General features: G+C 33.5%; 3 protein-coding genes across 4 annotated transcripts; all 3 read right to left on the bottom strand.

Annotated features, from left to right (window-relative positions):
- Window positions 1–9,927: 9,927 nt before the first annotated feature.
- LOC130621287 (uncharacterized) lies at window positions 9,928–12,535 on the bottom strand. The gene is made up of 5 exons (XM_057436589.1): window positions 12,478–12,535; window positions 12,251–12,384; window positions 11,377–12,146; window positions 10,833–11,271; window positions 9,928–10,776 (listed from the first exon to the last, which is right to left on the bottom strand). Exons 1-5 carry the CDS (start codon window positions 12,533–12,535, stop codon window positions 9,928–9,930), a joined length of 2,250 nt encoding a protein of 749 aa, XP_057292572.1.
- A 1,903-nt stretch (window positions 12,536–14,438) lies between these two features.
- Window positions 14,439–19,058, bottom strand: LOC130621472 (uncharacterized). 2 transcript variants are annotated; one of them, XM_057436756.1, is made up of 7 exons: window positions 18,174–19,053; window positions 17,470–17,562; window positions 17,062–17,175; window positions 16,546–16,668; window positions 15,809–15,868; window positions 15,384–15,532; window positions 14,439–15,125 (listed from the first exon to the last, which is right to left on the bottom strand). In XM_057436756.1, exons 1-7 carry the CDS (start codon window positions 18,232–18,234, stop codon window positions 15,066–15,068), a joined length of 660 nt encoding a protein of 219 aa, XP_057292739.1. In that variant the 5' UTR covers window positions 18,235–19,053; the 3' UTR covers window positions 14,439–15,065. The 2 variants fall into 2 exon arrangements, with proteins under 2 accessions (XP_057292739.1, XP_057292740.1); XM_057436757.1 differs by lacking the exon at window positions 17,470–17,562 and having other exon boundaries at window positions 18,174–19,058.
- Window positions 19,059–20,107: 1,049 nt separating this feature from the next.
- Window positions 20,108–23,757, bottom strand: LOC130621286 (probable caffeoyl-CoA O-methyltransferase 2). Its single transcript, XM_057436588.1, has 4 exons — window positions 23,722–23,757; window positions 23,076–23,138; window positions 22,407–22,547; window positions 20,108–21,959 (listed from the first exon to the last, which is right to left on the bottom strand). Exons 1-4 carry the CDS (start codon window positions 23,755–23,757, stop codon window positions 21,309–21,311), a joined length of 891 nt encoding a protein of 296 aa, XP_057292571.1. The 3' UTR covers window positions 20,108–21,308.
- Window positions 23,758–25,178: the final 1,421 nt, after the last annotated feature.

Here is a 25,178-nt window from a genome sequence, read left to right as displayed (position 1 = left end):
GATCCAATAATTCCAGGTAATGCCTTTGATTTATCAGCCAATCTACCCAACAGGTTTGCAAGTGCTTTTAATTCATTACTTATCCATCCATTGGTTTTCTTTTATCTTTTCCTGCAGATGTTTCCTTTTTTGGCTCCAGGCAATAATGCTTCTACCATTAAACCAATAGCCATTCCGAATGCTGTTAGAACTGATACTATCGTAATACCCTGCTCCTGGAAGAGGGTTTTAATTCTTTCGGCTAATGTACCTTCATCCTTATCCATAAAACGTGAGAGTGAATCTTTGATATGTGATATCTGGTCCCTAAAATTTGCCTTTTAAATCGTCAATAATCTCATCATTAAGCTCAATCCTATGTTTCAATTCCTTTATTCTTGCTTCTGTTTTTTCTTAATTCCAGTTTCTGCAAATCAGCATAATCTTTACTATCTTTAATTTCCTGAAGTTTCCTATTCTCTTTTTTTAAATCTGTCTTATAATCTAAACCATTTGCTACAGCCAATTTAATATTTCCCTTGATTTTTGTCATTGCTTGGTCCAAACCTCTAAAACCGCATCATCAAGGATTGTTGTTCTAATGTTTGAATTGCTACATCTACATTATTTTTAGTTACATCTATCATTTCTATTGTTTCCTTGGGTTTCATCTCATCATATATAGATCTAAAATACTTTAATTGATTTAATTGTCTTCCCAATTTGGATAATGTCTTCTTTGTTTCATTTAGTGAATCCATAGATGTGTCAAAATTCATTTTTTCCATAAATTCTTTACCTAATACTATTCCATAATCTTTAGGTGAATACCATTTACCATTTTCCAATAATGATCTTTGTACACCATCTCCTTTGTCAAACATAATATCATTTGATGTAATCCTGATTTTCCTATACAATTCCTTAATTGCATCACCAAATGAATCTAATCTGTTTTGCCTATATTTTCTCTTCAATAACATCACAATCGTCTTGCTAACTTTTATTTTCTCATTTTCCACACGCCTATCTATTCTATCCACTTGATCCTGCATTTCCTGTATACACTGTATATCTCCTGATTGATGCATTTCATCTATTTGTGCTATTAAGTTATTCCTTTCTATGGCCTCATCATTTGTATTATCAAAGTGTGCTGTGTTATCATTATCAAATATTTGGGTGTTATTATAGCTTCTATCGAATTCTTCACCATCTAATACTTCCATTATATATATATATATGGTCATTATTTTTTTTAATCATGAAATACGTATAAATTAACACACCTATGCCTGTAATAAGTGCCCACGCATATTGGGACAACCATCCGATGACATCTTTTGCTCTATTTAATAACCATGCGACTACTGATCCTATGATGCCAGGTATGGCTGCTGCTGCTGCTTTTCCTGCTAGTTTGCCCAATAGGCCAGCAAGTGCTTTCAATTTACCTTTTACCTATCCCTTAGCACCCTTTTTATCTCATGTAGGTGATCCAGATGATGATGATGTTCCACTTCCTGGCAATAATGCTTCTACTAACACACCAATAGTCATATCGAATGCTGTCAGAACCGATACTATTGTAATACCTTGTTTACGGAATAGGTTTTTAATTCTTTCACCCAATGTGCCTGTTTCTGCATCCTTAAAGCGTGAGAGTAAATCCTTAAGTTGTGATAATTGGTTGGTAAACTGTTCTTTGTAACTATCTATAGCCTTATTGCTAACTTCAATTTTTTTGGTTAGTTCATCTATTCTATCTATGACTTCCTTTTTCTGTTCCTCAGTATAGTTATCAGGATTATCTTCTATTTCCTGGAGTTTGTTATTCTCTAATTCAATGTGCTATTGGTATTTGACATTATGCAACACAGCCACTTTAAGAGATCCCTCGATGTTATTTATTAATTTCTCTTGTTTTTAATTCATTTGTTAGTTGTGAGTATCCCTCCTTTTCATTATGATCCATATGAGATGTTTCCTTTTCAATATTTTTCTGGGATTCATCCAATGTATTTTAAAAAGTCTCAAACGACTCTGAAGTTCCTTCACTACCAGCTGCTAACTATTTATCGGATGCTGCATCTACTTCTTCATCCAATCTGGCAACTACCTGTTTTACTGCTTCTTTTGCTGAATAGATGAATTCGAGTTAAAGCCCATTTCCTCTAATACATCATTGCCTAATACTTTACCATATTATATAGCCGTTCTCCATTTATTTTTATTTGTTAATAATAATGTACTTTGACCTTTTTCACCATCAAACAGGAAATTTTTCTCCCTATAATTAATTCTATCATACAAATTTTTAGCAGATTCTACATCTTTAACCATCACTTTTCCGGATTTTTTCATTTTACGATATTCTGTATGCAGTATAGATACTATAGTTTTAGCCATCCTAACTTTTTTTGCTTCTATTTTGATGATATTCCATCAATCTCTCTATTCAACAACTCACTCCTTTCTGCTATTTGTTCTTTTGACATTGTACCTGTATCTATATTTTTCAAATTTATTTTGTAACTTATTCCGTTTGTTAATTAATTTATCCATATCATCGATTCCAATATCATCATCTATTTTACCATCAGCCTCTTTAAAACTTTTATCAAATACATCACCTTCAAAGCCTTCTGCCATTGTATAATATATAACTAGAATAATTTATTTTAAATATAATATAATGAAACAAATCATATGCTTTGAAAATAGTGGTGAAGATTGTTCAGACGCTGAAATAGTTAAGCTATTGAATTGGTATGAATATTATCATAAGTTGTACATATGCTACAAATGGAGATATATAAACGTACTAAAAAACTAAAACTGGTTCTAAATATGGTTAGTATAACAATAATTGTTGTTGGTGGGATTGCTGGAACAATAACCGCAAATGCCTTATTATTGGGCTCTATAAGCGGTTTTGGTGTGATCATACAGGGATATATGACGAAAACAAATATTACTAACAAGGTTGAGATGTATAAATTTACATACACATCATACAATAAGGTTCTTACCCAAATACAATCATTTCTAAATGGAATAAAATATGAGGATACTACATTTCTATCAGATATGGTGATATTAGATGGTATTATTACAGACCTATCAATGGGATAAGTAACAAGTAAGAGAAAATTTATGGTCCATAGATATTATACTTCATATATTATAAGAATGGATAAGATTTATTACTCTGGTACTGGCTACTGGAGAGGTAAAATTCCGATAAGTAAGTTGGCTAAAAAAGCTGGTACAACCAATGAAGAAGCAGAAACATGGCTACTAAAACAACCATTGTATCAAATATATCTACCAGCACCAAAATATATTTCGAGGCCTAATTCCTCATATTCTATTTATGCTACACCCAATGATATACATCAGGTAGATATCTTGTATCTTCCACATGATAAGTACAAAAGAAAAACATATAAGTATGCTCTCTGTGTTGTGGATGTTGCTAGTAGGTATAAATCAGCATATTAACTAACTAGTAAAAGCGCAAAAGAAACCGCTGAAGCCTTTAATTGGATATATGTTAATACTGAACTAAAATTCCCCAAAACATCGATTTGTGATGCTGGCAAAGGGTTTTATGGTGATGTTACCAAACTTATGAACAAGCATAATGTCATAATACAACGTGGTGATCCTAGCTCACATAGAAGTCAAGGTATTGTTGAACGATTTAATAAAACATTAGCAGATAGACTATGTAGTTATCAGTACCATAAGGAGTTTGAAGATCCATCAAAAAGTAATAGAGAATGGGTTGGTAGATTGCAAACGGTAGTTAGTGCATTGAATAACGAAAAAAGCAGACTAATTGATATGAAACCAGTAGACGCCATAAATCATACTTTTATAAAACAGGAATTTTCACAGCCCATCAAAAGTGATAATTACTTGATGTTGGTACCAACGTTAGATAATCTATATGAGCCCGGTAAATTGGAAGGACAAATTTTTAAAGGTGAAAGACGAAAACGATCTACTGATCCAATATGGTCAGTGGTTGTATATAAAGTAAAAGATAGATACATTAAAAGTAATCAACTAACGTTATATTATTTGGATAGTGGTCCTAAGAGATCATTTGTTTTTGAAGAGCTTCAGCCCATTTGGAATCCTTAGATATTAAACTCCATATTCTTTCTATTTCCTTTTGCCTAGATTGTGTTTTTAATTGTGGAATTATTTTTGCATAATCATTCACACCCAGTGCTTGGAATATCTTTTTTAGTGTAAAGTAATAGTTTATAAAGCTCTTTTCTTATTTGCTTTGTGCTTATTGTATAAACGACTTATGACAGTAAATAGATTACGTTCCTCTACTACTAGATGTGGAAACGGTTGATTCATTAATGTCAAATAAATGTAGAATATACTATTTTTATAAGACATCAACTTGTTCTTCTTTAATAGGGATTCTACTATGGGGATACTGAGTGGTATAACATAATTGTATACTAAATTGTCTGTATTATTAATCTGACTCCATAAAGTTTTTATCATATTATCATATACCACTTGATCTTGCATACATAGGAACTGTTTTAGGATCACAGTGAAATTCCCATCCCTCTTGTATGCACTTCTTCCGAAATGCACAACGTTCAAAAACACTGTATGAAGGTATATAAACAGGAATATCACTAACTACACCACATTTTGGACAAACTAGTGTCGATGCTGTTGTAATCTTAATCTCATCACTTATATCATCAGTATCACCAAAAATATCATCCATATGATACTCTCTATAATTAAGTAAATCATCATCATCTAATTCAGACATTTCTATATCTGTAAGTTTATTCATTTATACTATACATACAGATTATTTCTTTATATATATTTCATCAAACTATGACGTCATAACTACCACTACAACATTTGAACTTTTTATATACCATATAGAGACATCAGACGGTTGAACTTTTTCTATACCATATATTGGAGAGACATCCGATGGTATACTATATTATAGACATCCAATGGTATACACAGGCTGAAAAAACATACTCTTGCCGACCCTTGGCAACACCATAAACATACACTTGCAGACCCTCCCAAACAGCAAAAAATAGCACTTTATACATAAATGACCATACGTGTATTTTAATATTTCCAAAACACCATATGAGGGTACGAGCACAGTTTTACATGTGACGTCATAGAGCGAAGCTGAAGGGTGTACAAGTAGTCATAGACATGGGGGTGTGAGCAAAGTTTTAGTTTACTAAAACTGTGCTCATGTCTATATGCCCATGTCTATAACTACTCTATATCTACATGGATAAGCAAATCTCTTTAGAAATATGCTAAATGCTTCAATTTTCTCAACCTTGATTCCATTATAACAAATCACATGCTGTGGAATACGAAACAAATCAGCTAACACGTACATGTCGCTCCTATAAAAACGAAACTCTGCCATGCACTCAGAGTCGTTTAATTCATCTAACTGGAACTGACTGTACTGCCAATAGGGTATATCTAGATTTCTCGACAAGATGGAATTATGAAGAATCAAAAACTCAATTTCATCTATCGTTTCTTTACAATATAAGTACAATAAAATTTCTCGAACATCACGAACAACAGCCAAGTTTGTTTATAAATGAATTACCGTCGTCTATACATTTTTCTTAATGAAGTCATTCACTTCAGTACGTGGACGTCGACCTCATCCGCGAACACCGTTCTAAAGATTGCCGTCGTCCATTCCTTAAGCTGACTATTGTACGACCGATAAAGAATTACTAGCGATTTATTTTGCAGTTAAACGGTGCGAGTATTATTTGATTGGAAATCCCTTTGTTGTTTATAGTGATCACCAGCCACTCATTCATCTCAAAGCATTCAAAGAAATTGTAAATAAACTCTTTAGATGGTATCCGAAGAATTGCCCGGAGAATTACCCCCGGAGAATTGCCCCCCGAAAAAAAATTTGACATTTGATCTTCAAATTTTTTTTTTCAATTTTTTGTACACGCCCTAACAGCTGTTTAAGTGACGATATTGCCTATTATGGAAATAGGAGATGTGTGAAAACAGTTGCAACATTTTCTGAAACGAAAGGAATGGTTGCGAAACACACAGAGTAACTTCCATTCAACACCTGTCCTACTTTTTCTCTGCGTCACCCGTCAAGTAGTTTACAGCTGCACAACTTTTCATTAAAATGCTATATAAGAACTTTCCAGATTGAATTTGTGAAGTTCAATCACAATGGAGTTTACTACTACCATGGGACTATTGAAAAAGGACAAAAAAAAGTCATTAAAGCGGACACCTCTATATAACGGACACTATTCCTTGGAACGGACTGATTTCAGGTCAAACTCTCACAAAAAAAGTTATAAGGCGGACACTTTATAAAACGGTCACCTTTTTTCGCACCAACTGACATTTTACTGTGGAAAGTTTATCATTTCTTTAACATGATAGTTTAGTAGCCGACGTTTCGGGTGGTCCTTCTCCCATAAGAGAAGGATCTCCCGAAACGTCGCGTACTAAACTATCATGTTCAAGAAATGATAAACTTTCCACAGTAATATGAATACTGAACAGACAAACCGAAATAATATCTTCAATAAATGACATTTTCCCTTGAAAAAGCTCTGTGTAAAGCGAGCACATAAAAAAATACTTTTCAAATTTCGATCTTCATCATTATTTCGTACATTTTTTAATTTTTTTTATTTAAAATCTCTAAAATTTTTTGAAAAGAATTACGATCAGACTGAATATTAAGTTTTCTTTCTCAAACATAAAGTTTCAACTATTACCTAGTTCACTACACACAAATATATCCAAAGTGAGGGAGGCTCTCCACCAGAGAGATCTGACACACTCCCCCCTTAAACAAAAGTGTTCAACAAGTACTACGTTAAGATACATAAGAACTAAAGAGTATATACAATGTCAGGTTTGCCCCAGAATACGTCGTATAAGAATGCTATTGTCTGCTGCAATCCTTCTGGGGCGTTCCGTTGCAGTGTCATCGGCTATAACTGTCATATCACTGTCCATAATTTTCATACTTTCTTGTTTCTCCTCGTAACTCACAGATTCAACGCTCTTTAGCTCTAAGGGATACAATTTTTCAATTAATCGCTTCATATAGTTAATGACTTTGGTATACGGCGTAAAAACTTTAACTATAGCTGCACGGACGTTATTGTCCCTGCTCGTAATAAGGTACGTCACCTTTCCCATACGGCAATTGATGTGCTTCTTATCAGAATGAATAATGACTATTTCTCCAAGCTCAACAGAACGACTGTGACTTGGTCATTGTGCATGAAACTCTCTCAGATTGGTTATGTATTCGTTACTAAATCGATTCCAAAAATGCTCCATTAAGGTCTTAAAAGTTTTGCCTTGCTATCAAGTTCGTCCGCATCTCCAGACTGAACACAAGGCCTACATGTGTTGCGACCATGCATTAAATGTGATGGAGTGAGCACCTCTTCGATGTCATCGTTATAGACGTATGTTAAAGATAATTAACTCCTATATATACGGAGGTGTGGCACTCAAGGGCTAAAATATGCTGATATCAGCAGCAAAAATCTGAAAATCATAAGGCAGAACCACATTTTTTCAAAGTTACCCAGGGTTCCTCGACGTTTTCCATCACATTGGCTAGCGCTGAAACTTGTGAACGAGACGCAGTTGGAAGCTAAGGAATCGTGGCTTCGAACTGAAGACATGCTGAGAAATGCCATGAGTCGTGCAAGGGAAAGGAGAGGAAGTCTTAGTAATTTTTTTTCATTGGATTTACAAGAATTTGAGGTACCCCAGAATGAGAAGTAAAGAACAGAAACGCCTTTCTGATGTCTGATGATGAGGGATGGTCACATCTGGATAATATTTATTTTGTGATTTTAAGCTACCTAGCTAATACCATGCCAGCACTTCAGGGGCACATTTGTTATTAAATAATTAAGTAATAAAGTACAAGAGCTAAATATATTAGTTTTATGAGGCTAGCTATACAAAAGATTTTTCAAGGCATTCTGTCATTTTAAATAAAGATAGCTACTTGCTAGCAATTTGGACCTCCCATAACAGTGAAAAGTCAAGACTTGAGTATATAGCTAGTTAGGTGTGCAAGGCATTGCATGTTGGTTAAATATGTTGTCACGACAAACAGAAACCTATATTTCATAAATAAATTTCTGCAAATGTTCAGGTTTCTTTTATCGAACAGAAACCTGTTTTTCATAAATAAATATTTGTAGATTTTCAGGTTTCTTTTATGAAATAACAAAATTTTGGATAGTATAGCCAGAAGTAATATTCGCTTGGAGCCGGAAGACGTAAAGTCTCTGTCCAGGTTAAGACTTAGTAAAGGGTAAACTGTGTCATACGGAGGACACTTAGTGTAATGTGTTACAAATCTAGTGGAGTGCTTATAGCATAAAGGTATAATACATTTTTCATAAACCAACATTCACAGGACTTATGATGAAGCCTATTGTTACTTCTGCAAAGCAAATACAGTTGTTTAGCATTTTTCATTTTGCATAATAAGTTCCTGTAGATATTTAAAAATTAATTGTGAGTGGCACCAGGCTGAGCGATTAGTGCAAGTAAACGTGTTGCAGATCCAGGTGGACAAAAAAATAACTTCTAACAACTTTGTATTTATAGAGCTGGATAAGGTATGTCCCAGGTCCTAAACCTGGGACACATTTTATCTGTTTGAATTATTTTAAATCCTGAGAATCACTTTGAATTTTATCTGTACACATGGCTTGTCAAAATAATATGCTTTCAAAAAAGGTTTATCGGCGTCCCCAAAAATGGCTAAATTCAGGAACTCAAGAACTATAATAGTAGCAAAAAAATTTTTTGGGTTCATTTCATCAAACTGGTCTAAAAACATATAATACTAAGTTTCAAGTCATTATTTCAATTTTTACTGAAGTAATAGGACTTTTACTTATTATGGTTTTAGCATAGTTTTTCATACTGCTGACACCAAAATGGCTGCAGGGACTAATCGGTTTGAAATTAATTTATATTATTTTTATAACAACCTTTTTCTATTTATGTGTTTTTATTTTCCTGCAAAAGTTGTTCCATAGCTTATGTATATCACATTATGATAAGGACGAAAAAGTTACTGTGCGACATGGGTTTTAAACCTTATAAATTTCCAGCGAGAAATTTGAAAACTAATAAATGACAAAATCGCAAAAGTTCATCTTAAAAATTTTCAATTTTTGTTAATGTGAAAGTAACCCACTTGAAAAGGTTTCTGAGGTTTTTTATGAAGAAATCTTCCATATTACCCATATGGGGTACCTTGATGAACAATGAGATTTCCCGCAGGTGTTCTGTAGTATGTGTAATATAATTTTAAAAACTGCGATGTAATTTTCCTCTTAAGTTTTGATTTTAAACCCAGCTAAAAAGCTCAGCCTTGTCCTTTCATACTTAGTCTAGCTAGCTATAGCGAAAAAAATTAATATTTAAACTTGACCTATTTTACTGAGTATTAAGTAATAAATGCTAGTTTAATCCTTAATGTAGCTATATAGGGTAGCTAAGCTACCTGTAAGAACAACATAAAACAACGTCGAGGCTGTTCTCTTTTGTAAACAAACCCAGTGGTATTTTTGTAATTAGTACCAAAATTTGTGTGCATTTCTTGCGCTTATGAGTGTAATCAAAGTGCCCTGTACGTAAATCCTAAAAATTTATGTCATTGGCTCACTCTTTACGAATGACACCACATAACAAAAAAACCATGCTTTGCTATTTCCCTTAACCTCTACCGAGATTTGGTTGTGATATATATCAGAATTAATTGTCTTTAAAGGCCTACAGTTAAGAAGGCTTTCAATTTCGCATAGCACTGTTTGAAGTTCTTCATAAGATATACTACTTTGAAAGGCCTTTGTTAATGACCTTTTAACAGATTGAACCAAACGTTCCCAAAATCCGCCCCAGCGAAAGCGTGTGTTTCACACATGCATGAAAAGTTTGTTGGTGGACTCTTCGTATAATTAACGTTGATAGGTACGAGTCACCAGGTAACAAGATGGGATATTTAGAGTCGTACGGCAAGTTGGCATGCAGGAGCCGTCCTTTGCAGCGGATGATGTCATCTTTGTCAATAAAAAGCCCAAGAGTATTATTTAACTGATTTAAACGGCTTGTTAAGTCCTTTTGACATGTTTTAACCCACAAAAGTTCTGCATGTTCGAGATCTTCAGTTGACAACAAGGTTTGTTTCGATACGTTACCATTAATTGGAGATTTTAGACAATCAATAAATTTAATCACGTAAGCTGTAACGCGCAAAAGTTTGTGCATTGAGCTGAATCGTTTGACGTCAAATATTCGTCGTAGGTTTACAGATGTGGAGTTGACCAGCTCCTCGATAGGTAGAGTTCTTGAATTCGTTATGCTACCTGAAAAATAGGATTGTTGACCTTGGGGTCGAACCCCAACGTCCTCAGTCCGTTGTCTAAGGCTGGGCCGTTGATCTTGAAGATGATCCTCAAGGTCCACGGTCCGTTTGCAAATAAGAGGACATTCATCAGATAGAACAGGCTTTGTAGAACAAACATTTTTTACAGTGTCTAAGTTTTGGTGGGAGAGTACAGAATGCAGGGTAGAAAATTTATTAGGAACACTGTTGGGCCGTTGATCCTTGACTGACTGCCCAGGATCAACGGTCCCGGGATTAACACTTGTAATTTTTATTTTATTATTATTTGGTTCTTCCGGCCATTGTAGTTGATCTTCGTTAAATCCCTAATTTTTGTCACTCTGTTCTTAACAAATTCCTTACTAAAATTATTATTTCTAACCCAACATAGGGCATCAATTGAGTCACTCCAACAAAATTTCAAAGCTACTGGAACGGCGCTACCTAACGACTGACTAATGCACGCAATTAAGGAAGAAAGAAGTAAGCATGAGAGAAGCTCCAGTCTAGGGATAGGCAGTTCATTGAGAGGGGATACTTTTGTTTTACTACACACAATGCGTCCAACAGAGCGTCCGCTTGATAACGTTCCAATAATGTAGACAACAGCAGCGTATGATCTTTTACTTGCATCACAAAACCCATGCAGGGTGATGTCTTTCAAATCACTTAAAGGATAGTTAGCGAAGTAATAACGTTGCAATCGATATTTCAACGAGATTGAAAATAACTCTATTAACGAATTCCATTCGTCCTTTAATTCCTCACTAACCTCAGTGTCCCAATCGTTTACGGTTGTGCATAACTTCTGAAAGAATTCCCTAAACGGTACAACGAGGGGCGAAACCAAACCGATTGGGTCGTAAATCGATGCGATGATTTTTAGGATGTTGCGTTTAGTTAGAAGGACGTCGGATTAAGCTAACTGTTTTTTTCTTGACAGGTCTATTTCCATTTCGTCATTGGCCGTATCCCATGTGATGCCCAAGATTTTTTCATCGGGAGGAGCTGGGTCCTCGATTTCGAATTTGGAGATTTGCGCTTGGAGAGTTGAACTGTTAGAACGCAATTTTCGTAAGATTAAACCAGCTTTCTTAAGCCGTGCTTTTGCCTTTTGGTAAAATGTGAACACCTGATCGCTGGTATCTCCTTCGCCAATGCTGTCGTCGACATAAAGGTTTTCTAAGAAAGCTAGCACAAAGTCAGGGTCGGCACTTTGGTATTTCTCCAAGTGCTTTATAATTGATGCAGCTAAAAGGAACTGTGAAGCGTTCATTCCGAGAGAAGGACCCTTTTCCAAGCAATCGTTGAGTGACGGAGAATTTGAAGAAGCATCGTAAACAATGCGTATCTTGGTTGTGGACTTATCTTCCTTTAAGACGTAATGATGGGGCAAGTAATGGACTTGAACTGGCGGCGGTGGCGGCTCTGTCACCTGCTCGATGATACCGTCACGTTTTAGCTGTTTAATGATGTCGTCGTATTGTTGCAGAAGTTCGGGCTTAGCCTTAAGTTGGCGGAAGACTGATGTTAACCGATTTCGGCTGTTTTGGAAATTGTCCGGTATCTGTTTATGATCTTGTTTCCATGGTAATGGGACGGAATATCTTTCTCCATCGAAATCAATTTTTTCGCTGAATTTACCTATGTTAAACGTAGTATCTACTTCATTTATGTCCTCGACTTGCCAAAATTTCTTAAGATTATCAGTTGACGGTTCGTGCACGTCATGCAAAAGTAAAACGTGTGCAACGTTAACAGTCGAAGAAGATGCCCGCACATTTCCGTTAAGAGTCCAACCAAGGATAGTTTGAACGTAACCTGTCCATCGTTGTTATTTTTGTTTCGCTCTCCTCCACCGTTAGCATGTGATGCTGAGGGAGATATGATGTGTTCCCTTGCACTTAAAGCACGTGTTTTTAGAGTTGCAATTTCTAACGAGATGTCCGGATTTTAAACAATTAAAACATCTGTTTTTAGCACGAATGATTTGCTTCCTTGCTGTGACGTCTGTAACTACGGTACACCTGTTAGAATTATGGGAACCCTTACAATAAGAACAGGAGATAGAGTTGACTCGTCCATGCTGCTGCTTCCGAGGGTTTTCCAGAGAGATCTGACATAAAGCTTTTGTGATTTAATTGAACAGACAAATAAGCATATTCATCCCCCGTCTGAAACCAGTTGCTAAGTGGCAAAAGTTAAACCCGCTATTACACGGAAAGCGGATGACTCGACTGATACAAGCCAGCAAATCCTAGCTTTAGAACTCAGAAACATATCTGAAAGTGATGGTGTTAACTTGCCATCAATGGAGACGATGCGCAGAAGTATCCGTGTAAACCGCCAAGAAAGAGGTTTGCCTCCACTTTCAAAGAATGGAGAGCAATTTCTTTTATACGATAGTGGAGTGGAGGATGTCAATCAATTATTCATATTCGCTTCACGGCAAGGGTTGCAGTTGCTGTCTGAGTCAGAATTTTGGTACGCTGATGAAACTTTTAAAGTGTGCCCTGAAATATTTTTTCAGTTGTATACTGTACATGTTCGAGTGAAGTGCGATTAATGCAATTCGTACCGTGAACCAGCAGATATATGTTAAAGGTTGTTTTTACCATCTCTGCTCAAATGTATGAAAACATATACAAGGGCTAGGGATGCAACTACGGTATCAAGAAGATGACGAATTTTCACTTTATCTTCGAATGATTTGTGCGCTCGCATTTGTACAACCAAATGACATCATCAATAGTTATGATGAGCTATGCGACGAAATTTGTAACAATTTCGACGGGGATAGAGATGACCTTCTGGAATATTTTGAAAACACATACATTGGCATATTCAGGCACAATGCACCTCGTCGACCACCTATGTTTAGCATCGATCTTTAAAACACGTTCCATAGAAATAAAGAAGAATTGCCAAGAACAAACAATAGCGTTGAGGGATGGCACCTAAGCTTCCATGGACATTTAACATCTTGTCACTCGAATTTCTGGAAATTCTTGGGTTCATTAAAAAAAGGCGGAGTCTATTGTTCGTGTTTCGATACTTCAACATCTTGGAGTACATCCTGCTCCACCTCGACAAAGACGATATCTTGACAATAACGCCAGAATTTTGCATATCGTAAATGACTACTCCAATCGTCGTATCATGAATTACCTACGCGGTATTGCCCATAACTTGGCTTTATGATACTTTGTATTTAGTTTAGCATTTATAGTAATTCTTAAATACGTTTGTTACACATTTACTTTGTATCGTTTTTAAGCGAATTTGTCTCTTTTATTGCTATAAAAAATGTGTTATTTTAGTTTGAATAATGATTGTCCTATTCTTCTTAGATTTATCATTTGTAGTATTTTGAAAAACTGTGTTTTAAAAAGAAATGCACCCGCTCAATGACCTGAACGTTGTGTTTAGTATTTTGAACACTTTGCGGAAGTGTTAATCCACATGCGAAAGAATTGTCCGTTGTTAGACACCGCGATCATTAATCAACGCGAACATAAATCCATGTTGTTAGGGTGTTTTTTAACAATTAGGTAAAGAAACCAAAGTAATGTTAATGTTTACTTTCAGCTTGTAATCCACGGAAACATTTGTATCAGAAGCAATAGCATTTGTTGCTAATCTGCCCAAATGTTGTTTCTGTTTTTTGCACAACAGAATCGTCATTCCTTTTTTATTTTGCACACAGGAATTTTACCGCATTTTAAAAATGCTGAGATGGGCGAATACGCAATCGGACAGTAATTAAAATGCTTTCCAATCGCCTATTTTTTTATGACAAAATATTGCATGGGTTTGCTTCGCTCATAAATTAACAAACGAAAGAAAATTCCCTAAATCCCCCTCCCTTCACCTTTATCAAAAAGCGTATATTTTAATATTTCTGCATCATACCTCTTTTCCCTTTGAAATTTACCGTGTTGTGATTAAAAATGTTTGAAATTACTTTGTTCAAAGAATGAAACAGTGGTAGAAATAAATAATGTTTTTTATTGATTAACATAAAGGTGAGCAACTTTAATTAAATATTTAACATTCACAATTAGTTCTGTCACGATAGCTCAGTTAGTTAGGACGTTGCACTTAGCTGCAGTGTTCTGCTGCGGTGCTGGTTCGAATCTGCCCAGGAGATGTTTTTTTAAAATAAAACTTTGCGCAGGAAAGCTCGTTGATGACGTTGCAATTGACCATTTGGGACATAGTCAGTTAGGAGTTAAAAACCAATACTATCCTCACAAGCGAGATAGTAATAAATTATACATATTGCCTCATAACAAACCGACACTTTGCTAAAAAAATATAAAATTTAATTAACTTTGAAACCCATTTGCAAGTTTAAAAAGGTATGTATAAGGTTGATAGATAATTGTAAGTGCAACATTTTACATGTGTTACATATTTTGCTCTTATTCTTGTAAGTTTAAGAAAATATCACGTTACATAAAAAATATAATTCAGAAAGTCTCTATTATTTTAAAATCTCTTCTTCGTTATTGTGCACAACAAGCCTTTCCCATTTTCGTGTTTCGCGCTTACAAGATTTTTTCGTATCAGCCACCTATTCTCGGTTTTAAGGTTTGAATGTTTCGAAGGCTCGTTATTTTCGACCAAGATCGCCCCAAATCGAAATTGCATAATCTAACCAAGCGGGGTTACCCTTCAAAAAAATAATAATACAAAATCAAAATGAAATAAAACACGAAGAGACAAAAATAAGCCACAGTAAAAGAGTTGAAAATAAAATTAAAGTTACAACCAGATTAAATACATTGTGCAAGTAAGAAAAATTCGCGTGTAGAAAAATCGCGATTGACGATGCAAGATTAAATAATAAGAAAGAAAAAAGTTCAAAGCCAGGTGTAAATTCCCCCTGAATTTAATTTTTGAATAATTGTTTCACAGGTTTAAAACTTACTCGGATTGGACCAGTGTAATTGACATTGCTGATCTGTTGGTCGTCCATGTATTCTTCCGCTTCTTGATGTTGCTCGATCAAGTTTGGATAGGTTTGACGTAACAAAAATTCCAATCTCATCACGCACGCTCTGTCGTAAAGAAACTGACCTAAAATGAAGATGAACAAATCCTGTATGCTTTTCAAAACGATTTTTTTTATTTGACCGGGTAAAAACACGATTAAAAACAATTGTCGAAATTGAATTGCTAAATAATCGGTTCATTAAATTATTGATGGACAAGTTTCACCTATACGCTTAATTAGTCAAAATAACATCTACAGAAATTAAGTGGCGCTACCTGGAAAGACAAAGAAATTACCAAAAAAAAATGTTTTAAAGCATCTTCCGTCTCATTGCAAACATCAGTCACAACTGAACTTACCCAGAAAACCAACAAAAATTCCGCTTGAAAAACTGGTCACGATACGCGCCAATCTGGCCTCTGAAAAAGAACAATACTTTTATTGATGCTAAAATAGTCGGGAAGTGCTTGTGAAAACACGCGGCGAAAGAGATGTGGGGATTCTGCACTAGAACCAATTTACAGATTGATACATCTTGCTTGAATTTATATCTTGCGCGCATGAAAATGAAGCAAATCTGGGTAAACAAATTCTCGTTTATTATAAGCTTGGAGGAAGACAATGCTTTCAAAGATATTGTGCTAAATAACATTTAAGAAAGTATAAGAATAATTTGTTATGAAACTCAAGAAAAAGCATGGGGGAAATATGAAGGGAATGCCACCGTTGTAATAAAAGAAATCGAAATGCATTGACAAAATAGGAGGAAACAACATGGCAATAATTTTACAGCGTGGCAGAAAGTTGAGATGAACGACATATATAACTGCTGATAGTATTTTTACTGCAACAAATGCACTTGTTTTTATGTCAAAACAAGACAAAGCAAGCACAAATATATATATATGTATATATATACAAATATATACATATATACACATACATACATATATATACATACATATATATACATATATATTTGGCTAACTATCAAAAATATCTGACTGACTATCAGAAAATATTAGACTGAGTATCAGAAAATATTAGACTGACTATCAGAAATTAATGGAAACATGGCCTAAATAAGGTGACTTACTCATAAGAATGGTAGGTATCATTCCTGTCAGACCTCCACTGATAGAACTAACAAGAACTCCACCAATCTCCTTCTTGTTTGACAACAGTTTAATTTTCTCGTTTGACAGTGCTGAGCGAATATCTAAATTTAAAGAAAAAAATTATTATGCAACTTTAACTACTAACTGCCAGCCAATATGCAGGATAGAAACATTGAAGCTGAGAAAGTTGTATTAAGATTTGTTTTAGAAGCAACAAACTTTGACGTTTTCCGTTACCAGTAAATGAAAAAATTTGACGTTGAAATATTTCATAGCGTGAAACATCAGACTTTTGGAAAAACTAGAAAGTATTAACTAATTTGTTGTCTACATATTCCACCAAGGGCATATGTCCAAGTGCCTGTAATTTTTTGACAGGGATGATTACAATGAGTAAACTAGCTTGTAAAGTGGTCTTTAAGAGCTAAATTGGGCTGAAAATAAATGGTTTTTATTCAGTATAGTCCAAGTGAAACATGTGACACTACACTCACTTAGAAAAGTTGCTGTCATCAAATAGCCATACATTGTCTGCGACATTGCCAGTAAAACAATTCTGCGGCCATACCATGTACCAACACTAAGTCCCACAACTCCACCAACAAAACCTAATACACAAAAAAGTTGGGATATTACCTCATATTAGATACTTTTATCTAAAATCACTGTCAAGGCTTTGGAAGCAATAGTTAGGTGGCCTTTATTAAAGTTGTTAGTCCTCACCAACTTTACTTTCACTAAAGAAAATAGTTTTAAAAATTTTTAATATCTGGAGAAACATTGAAAGTAAATTTGTTACTTTAAAAAAATTAGTGAACATAACTATGTACAAAAGTAAACAGTTAAACCTTAGCAGCTTCTTAAGGATAGTATACGTTACCAATGAATCAAATGTTATATACCGCCTATAGTTGAATATTTTATTATCTTTTTTCCTGTTCCTGGGTGTTTTTCCAAATTACGCCAACATTTTCCACAGCCAAGTCCAGCAAGAGCTTAAAAAGCAACAAATGTCCATCAACGTTTATATTCAAATAATCCAGCCAAAAATTACTCCTGTAAATTTGATTCATACACATTCACTTGGCAATTCTCACACAATTAGATTATTTGCTTTGGAATGACTTTGACCTTGTAGGGAGCGATCTATTTCGAAAAAAAAAAAAAATACCCACACGGTTTATTAAAGTGAAAATATCAAAAAGTTTTGACACATTTGCTAATTTGTTCAGGTTATTTAACCATGTGGTAGAAAGTAAAATTAGAAATTACTTTGAAAAATGTTACATAGTTCACTCAATCACCCAGCCTTATTTCTTGGACCAATACGATAATGCCTAAATTATTATCATTTCCTATAAGGTCCCAAACCAAACAGTTTCCTATATTTTCCTCTTTATATAAATAAATAACAAAGTTTTTTCTTCCACTTGGAAGCAGCTTGATATTTTTGCAAATTGAAGCGTTTAGTTGGCTATTCATTTTCATACATGCGAAAATAAACATCTGTTTATGGTTAATATTCACACAAACCCTTTGAAAATTAGACGCAATGTTATAACCACTAAAGTGCAAACTAGGCTATACCAAAATTGAAAATGTATACCTGCAGTAACAGCACTAGCAGCGATGCGTTTAGCAGGAATACCAGCAATAGTAAAACTCATTACTTCTTTGTTAAGCAAACCTCCGTAACTTTTTAGTCTAGCAGTTGTTGATATAAATGTGTCAGCCTTTCTAATTCATGTTGAAAATCACCGAGGAAATGTGGTAAAAATCACAGCAGCAAGTTTTTGTCGACGTGGTTTTTAAATGAGCTTGTGAAATAGGTTTGCAGCTGTGAGGCAAGCAAATGTCATTTCACATTGGCAATTTTTTGAAATAAACTGAAATAGAAACGCTGTTTGTTAAAAGATATTATTGACAAAGAAGCACAAGTGTAATACCGTTAATTTGAAATTCAAAAAAATTCACTGCAAATATAACAGAAAATCAAAAAGTAAAAAAAACACACACAAACTAAACCATCAGAAAACAAATTTTATAAAGATTAAAAGAGCAGAATAAAATTTTAGGTAAATGAAGGCCCTCGTCATGAAATATCCCATATTTAAATAATAAACTTGCTAAGATAAAAATAGTAGAAAAATACACCAGAAATAGTTTCAGAATCTAAAATTATCAATACCACTTCCTCTTTAACAGACTTAAATGTCAAAATTTCACAATAAGCACAAAAAATTGAACCAACACAGTATCAACGTTATTTCATAGTCAAAGACAATATACAAAAAACAGCCACTGTAAAATCTCCCTATTTACTGCTCCGTAATATTTTTAAAGAACTGTTCCAAAAATTAATTCTGCCTATCAAAAAATTGTTTAAAAGTTTAAAAAATACCCAGAGTGTTTTTATGCAACATTTTAATAGCATGGTACTGCTATAGATGACTTTCCATAAACTTTGTTTACATTTTTTTCGGCAGGCAAATAGTTTTTTTAACAAACCAGATTTTCTAAAAAGAATTATTAGCCAATTGAATTGCTTTATTTTGCCTGCCAAAAAAATAATAAAAAAAATTATCAAGATAGCAAGTCATCTATAATATAAACAAGTGACTAGAAAAATTGCAGATACAATTAATTACGTGCCATTTTCCAAAGAGAAAAACTTTCCCACTGCCCTTTTTTTATATCTGCAAAATCATCTGGTCAACCCAACTGACAGCATTCATCCCTTTAAAAGCGAGAAAATGGTCCTAAAAGGATGATCATGTGAAGTAATCTGATTCAAAAAAGCCATGAAAATTAGTTTAAAGAGTATATTTAAATTACGAAGTCTATTACAAAAAAGCAATCTATCAAAATACTGTATTTGTTTATTTTTTTCTAATGAATTGCTAAATTCATCACAATAGGATTTTGTGACAATTATTTACTTTCAGTGTTATTTCTAATATAATTTATAATAGTTTATATTTTTCCATGTGCACATTATTTTATGACTTTGTGAAGCATAAGGTATGCTTCACAAAGTCACAAATTTCTCAATAAAAAGTTTTTTTGTAGAGTTTCTACTTGCCGTTTGTATTTTTCATAGGTACATGGCTGACAAATTTATTTCTGCTAGAAACGACTTTTAAACGACAACAACAATCAATGATCAATCATTGTTTGGGCTGTATTTAAAACAATCTACTTCAAGAACAGACTCGTTGAGCTGGAGGTACATGCTCAAGGAAAAGACATAAACATGACACAGATAGAATTAGATAATACTATAGACATTGTTGGTAGTTGGCATTTTTACATTAAGATGCATCTATTTTAATATTTCAGGCCTGTGTGCTTACAGGAGGCAAGGTGATGTGTTATTCTTGTCTTAAGATTTTCTCCATATTGCTATTTAATAACTTTAATGTATAGCAATAAATTAACTTATTTCAAAATCATGCATTACATTATAGTAAAAAGAATTGATGTCTTTTCCTGCATAGGAAGAAAATAAATTGGTCAAAAAATATAAAATACCAAAGCACATCCAAAACACTATACAATGAACCTTTTTATACATTGTAAAATTGTATACTGTAGAAAAATTAAGAAATCATAAATAAAAAAGATGGGAAGACATCTCAACAGTTTGTGTTTTTGAAATTAGAAAATTCTTAAAGAAATGTTGAAACCCTGAATTCTTTAATTTGCCATTTCTGTACTTCAATTAGCTAAGCTGAATCAGTCACACGAAAAACGTCAGCCAAACTAACCAGAAACTTGGCTTAATAAGACATGAGGCTAGCATGCCATGCTGGCTATTTTTTTTTGTCGCTGTGTCTTAATTTTTCTGAAAGATCTTTAAGAGAAGTAAGATTTTAGCACATCCAGCCAGCCTGTGCTCAACCTCTGAGTTTTAAGCAAAATTACAGCCAGATGTATTGCCATTGTTTCAGCAAAGCCCAGTATGCCCACAAAAAAGTCTCGATTCTGTCAGCTATAAAATATGACAATGATGAATGATTTCCCTAGATTCATTGCAACCACAGAGTGACACAGAAAAGTAAACTAAAAAACCACAACATTATTCGTATTTCTTTTATAAAAATATAAATTTAATAAAAAAAATTATATTAATTTTACTTTCCCATACCTAATTGTAGGGAGTTTAGGGGAGTTTTAACTGTTAAGAGAGGGGATGTAGACATCAAGTCGAAATTAGTAGTTTAAAATGCTATGAAATTAAATAGCCTACTAATACATTTTCTCTTCATCACATCATTGTAAGTCTCCACTGAATACTAAAGAGCTTGTTCTTTAAAAGAGAATAATGAAAGCGCAGTTCTGTTCCATTGTTTCAAAACATTTTTCTGTTGTTTAATATTTTCTTTTAATTTCTGACAACAGTTAGGGGGTGGACCTACTACAATTAAGTATGGGAGAATAATTATCACTTACTTTTTACCACTTACTTCTGCAGCTGGTAGATTAATGCAATTAGAATGTCAGGATAACTTTGAGATAGAAAAACTATAAACATTTGTAAAGCTTGAACATCAAATTGTGTTGTCGTACAGAGTCTGAATATATGTTTTGTTCTAAAACTGTCATAATACTCTTATAAAACAGAGCCATGACAGAAGTTCAAAATTCAGAAGTTGATAGTTTAACAAAACTAATTAATTGTCAAAAATTATTTATCAATCAACATTAAAAAATTGACATGCATGTAAATGCATTAACATACTTAAATTTTTCGACAAAATGTAACTCCATCACCAAGATTAAAGAAGGAGGCTTGAACACGTTCATCAGATTTGATTTTCTTGTTTAACTTATCAATGGATTGAGTAGAGATATTCCACGTTTCTTTGCTTTGGACAACTTTCCCATGCTGCAACATGTTATCAAGAACGATAAGACCACCCTTTCGAACAAGCATCAAACCTTTTTCGTAGTACATGTCATATCCTGGTTTGTCGGCATCAATGTAAACAAAATCAAATGTGCCAGCATGACCCTCACTGATTAATTGGTCCATTGTTTCCCCAGCAGGTGCTATTCTAATATCAATTTTTTCTGCTACATTTGCCTTCTCAAAAAATGGTTTTCCATGATTCACATATTCTTCGCTGATATCTAATGCATACACCATACCATCTGATGGAAGGGTAAGTGCACAATTCAGAGCATTATACCCAGTATATGTTCCAACCTCAATGCACTTCTTAGCATCCAGCATATTGAGGAGTAAGCGGAAAAACTGTGCTTGTAAAGGATCTGTCAACATCAACGACATTGCAACATTTTGTTGGGTGTACACTCGCAGTTCTTCTAAAATTTTGGGTTCCCTTAAAGAGTTTTCAGTAACATAATGAACAATTGGGTTGTTATTTTCCTATGACTTGAAGATAGTTTGGAAAGATTTCTTCCCACACCACCTTGATGAAATAAAATATCCAAACAAGCCACCTGCAATCAAGGAACCAGCTGTCACAATAGCAATTTCTTTACTCAACATTTTAATACTTCTGAAAATAAATAGCTGTAAATTAAACAATACAGAACAATTTAAAATTGATAAACCATTAATAAAAACAATATGTAAAACAATTGTTATAGTCATAGGGAATGAATCAAAATCTCATGCATTATCAGAGATGAACCTTTTTAAAAGAAATTTACAAAAATTTATAGTAATTAACTACATTTTTTGTGATTTTCAAAGGATTCTTTTTTGTTAAAAATGATTTTTTTATGTTTACATTTTGCCAGGACGTTTTATGCAAAAATAATCTAATAAAGTGTCAAAGCCAACAAAATTTGTGAAAATTAATTATGGTACGCTCAGCATCTTCTTCCCTGTATGTACAAATTTTAAGGAACATCTCTTCAAATATTTGATCTGTGATGTATCTGAAGTATAACTGTTTTTAGAAGATTTTAGCACTGCAGCAAAAAGCACATGTAGTGTTTTAGATATCCTCTGGGTATTTACAAAATTCAACATTTAGCATTTGTTATCAAAAGCACACCTTAATCCTGAAAAAGCTAGTAATTTAGTTACAAACAATTACTAAGGACGTTTCTCCTCTCTTTTTCCAAAAGCATCGAGAAGAAAAAATTATTTTAGGAATTATTTTTGCATGTATATAACATCTTTGCCTTAATGAAAATAAAAATTTCATGTATACTGCTATTTATTGACATAGTGCAAATGATTTTTACGATTTGTTCCAACACTTACAGTTGATCAAGAAATTAAGATAAAACTGTGATAATGAAATTAAACAATAAAAATAAATATAACAGGGTTTCAAATCTTGCAAGACTATATAAAATCTTCTGCTAGGAGCTTGACATATTCCCACAAAACATACCAACTTACATTTACAAATTAGTTGAGAATTAAGTTTAATTGAAGTGTTGAAAACAAGGACAAACAAAACAAAAATTAAAAAGATACAAGAAAGAGAGAGTAGTCGTCAGAAATCAATTGTTATAAACTTATTACCTGCATATACATTTGTAGAATTGACAGAAATGGATTGTTTTGTGGGCACCTATTTCTGTGAACCTGTCAAAAATTCACGAAAACAAATCTATACAAAAACCCTGAATAAAGTTAACCGAATGTCAAAATAATCTATGTTTCCAGCGTACTAGCCAAGCAAAAAAATTTAAATGTGGCTCCCAAAAAGTTAACCATATATTTTCTCGTTGATTGATTTATTGTCAAGAAGAATTGATTTCTTTCCCTTGCAAAGAATAAAACATTACTGAACATGATTCTCACTCCAATTAGGGCTTTCTCAATTTTTATCTTTTGATTACATTAGCGGTGAATTCATAAATAATAAAAAATACCTAACACGTTTTCACAAGAAAGTTAAAAAGCATAAAAGTCTTACACACTTGTTTTATTTATAAGAATACCCAAATTTTAACCAGGCTGGTCATTATTCTTATTTCTCTATTGTTATAAGGAATAGACCTATTTTTTTTAACCAGAAATCCCAACCCGATATTCTTAAAAACCATATTCTTCTGGATATAGCTTAAACATATTTTTTCTTTTATTCACCTAGTGAATTAAGTATTCCAGCAATGTTAGACCAAATATATTCAATTAATGAATGGTCTATAAAATGTTCCCACACCAAAATAGCAACTCCTATGTACTGCTTTGCCTGCATGGTAATGAGCGTGCACACAGAAATCTAACAGCGTACAAGAAATAACATGCCCGTTTTAATTTTTTTTTACCACACCAATTTTGATATTCCATTATTAATTTGTGTATGAATGTTAAGAAAAAAAGCAGTAAAGTTTGAAGTAATTTGTTGTAAGCATGAATGAATCTCAAGATTTGAAAAAATTATGAGTTCGCACACAGGAAATGCGTGTTAAGATGGCAGTAACCCTTTTTAGCTGTCCAAACAGCTGCATTATTTACTCAGTGTTTATGTATAAAAGTTTTTCTTTACTATATCTCCAAAATTGGCTTGCTATATTATCTAAATTGCTAAGTCAGCAGAATTTTTATAATTAAAAATGTATCCAAAACAAATTCGATTTTTACGAGCTCTAACTTTTTACAACCTAATGATTTTTTCAATAGTTTCTGTTTATAAATGAACTTTGAGTTAACCAAGTTAAAAGGGTGTGCGGAATTTTTTGTTCATTCGTATTTGTCAAACTATAGGCTGTTGAAAAAAAAATATTTAAAGTAAAAATATTTCCACACACTGTATCATAGTTGCATGATTTCCAAGCATGTTTAAAAAATTAAAAAAAAGGAAAATGCTATCAAAAGTTGAAGCTAGCGTAATGCAGTACTATAAAGATCGTCGTAAAATTCTATATTATGAGCCATCTAGTAAGTAAGTGTTGTTATTAACGTTTCTCTTTAATAATTATGTCATTTCTTTCTGCATAATTTCACAAGCGCATAGGACTGGAACTATATTTGGAAGAATAATTAATTATTCACAACATTTAAGTTTAAAGAGGAATTTTTGAAACAAGACATTTTTAGTGAAAAATAATAGTATTTCGCTATTAAATCGTAATGCAAAGGGTATAAGAGAAATTATATGTGAAATTTTAAAAGGGTTACTGCCACAACTTATGCAGTGTGGTGTGCACAAAATAAGTCACAAAGCCCTGGTGTGGTAGTAAATGAATAATGACATGATCTTTTTCCACTATAATTTGCATATTTCTAAAACAGCAAAAAACTTAAGAAGGGCTAGAAACAAAAAGTTACGCTATAAAAAAACTGACTGTTTCTGCCACTAACTAACTAACTAAGCAATATATCTTCTTCTTTTGTCCTAAATGCTAATTAACATTTATAAACGAGAAAAATAAATAGTATGGGGCTATTTCTTCGGTACATGAGATTTGGCTCTAAATGCTTTAAATCCTCAAATTACCATTTCTTTCGTAATTTAGAGAAAGTCAGAATCGAATCTGGATGAACTCTTTGAAGGGCTATTCACTAGGAGCATTTAGAACACTCAGAATTAATTATTAGACTTACTACAGCCAAAGCTCTTTGCTGTAAAAACCCATTTCCTTGGTCACATATTTTGTTTGTTGATGAAACCCTTGT

The sequence above is a fragment of the Hydractinia symbiolongicarpus genome, chromosome 12 (assembly GCF_029227915.1).
Source record: "Hydractinia symbiolongicarpus strain clone_291-10 chromosome 12, HSymV2.1, whole genome shotgun sequence".
NCBI lineage: Eukaryota > Metazoa > Cnidaria > Hydrozoa > Anthoathecata > Hydractiniidae > Hydractinia > Hydractinia symbiolongicarpus.
Note: the sequence above shows the minus strand (reverse complement) of the source record. Positions and strands in the feature narration are given on the sequence as shown.

Bases quoted from the DNA above. Each gene is read 5' to 3' on its own strand.
- LOC130621286 (XM_057436588.1), bottom strand. From the start codon at position 23,757: ATGCAGGCAAAGCAGTACATAGGAGTTGCTATTTTG. The intron at 22,548-23,075 runs GTAATAAGTTTA...GTAAATACCCAG, and splicing joins TTCTACAAATGTATATGCAG to AGGATATCTAAAACACTACA. The intron at 21,960-22,406 runs GTACCATAATTA...TTCAAGTCATAG, and splicing joins CAGGGAAGAAGATGCTGAGC to GAAAATAACAACCCAATTGT.
- LOC130621287 (XM_057436589.1), bottom strand. From the start codon at position 12,535: ATGGACGAGTCAACTCTATCTCCTGTTCTTATTGTAAGGGTTCCCATA. The intron at 11,272-11,376 runs GTTAGCTTAATC...TGTACCGTTTAG, and splicing joins GACCTGTCAAGAAAAAAACA to GGAATTCTTTCAGAAGTTAT. The intron at 10,777-10,832 runs GTTAGAAATAAT...GACAAAAATTAG, and splicing joins CAATTGATGCCCTATGTTGG to GGATTTAACGAAGATCAACT.
- LOC130621472 (XM_057436756.1), bottom strand. From the start codon at position 18,234: ATGAGTTTTACTATTGCTGGTATTCCTGCTAAACGCATCGCTGCTAGT. The intron at 17,563-18,173 runs GTATACATTTTC...TTGCTTTTTAAG, and splicing joins TGCTAGTGCTGTTACTGCAG to CTCTTGCTGGACTTGGCTGT. The intron at 15,533-15,808 runs GTAAGTTCAGTT...TCTTCATTTTAG, and splicing joins AATTTTTGTTGGTTTTCTGG to GTCAGTTTCTTTACGACAGA.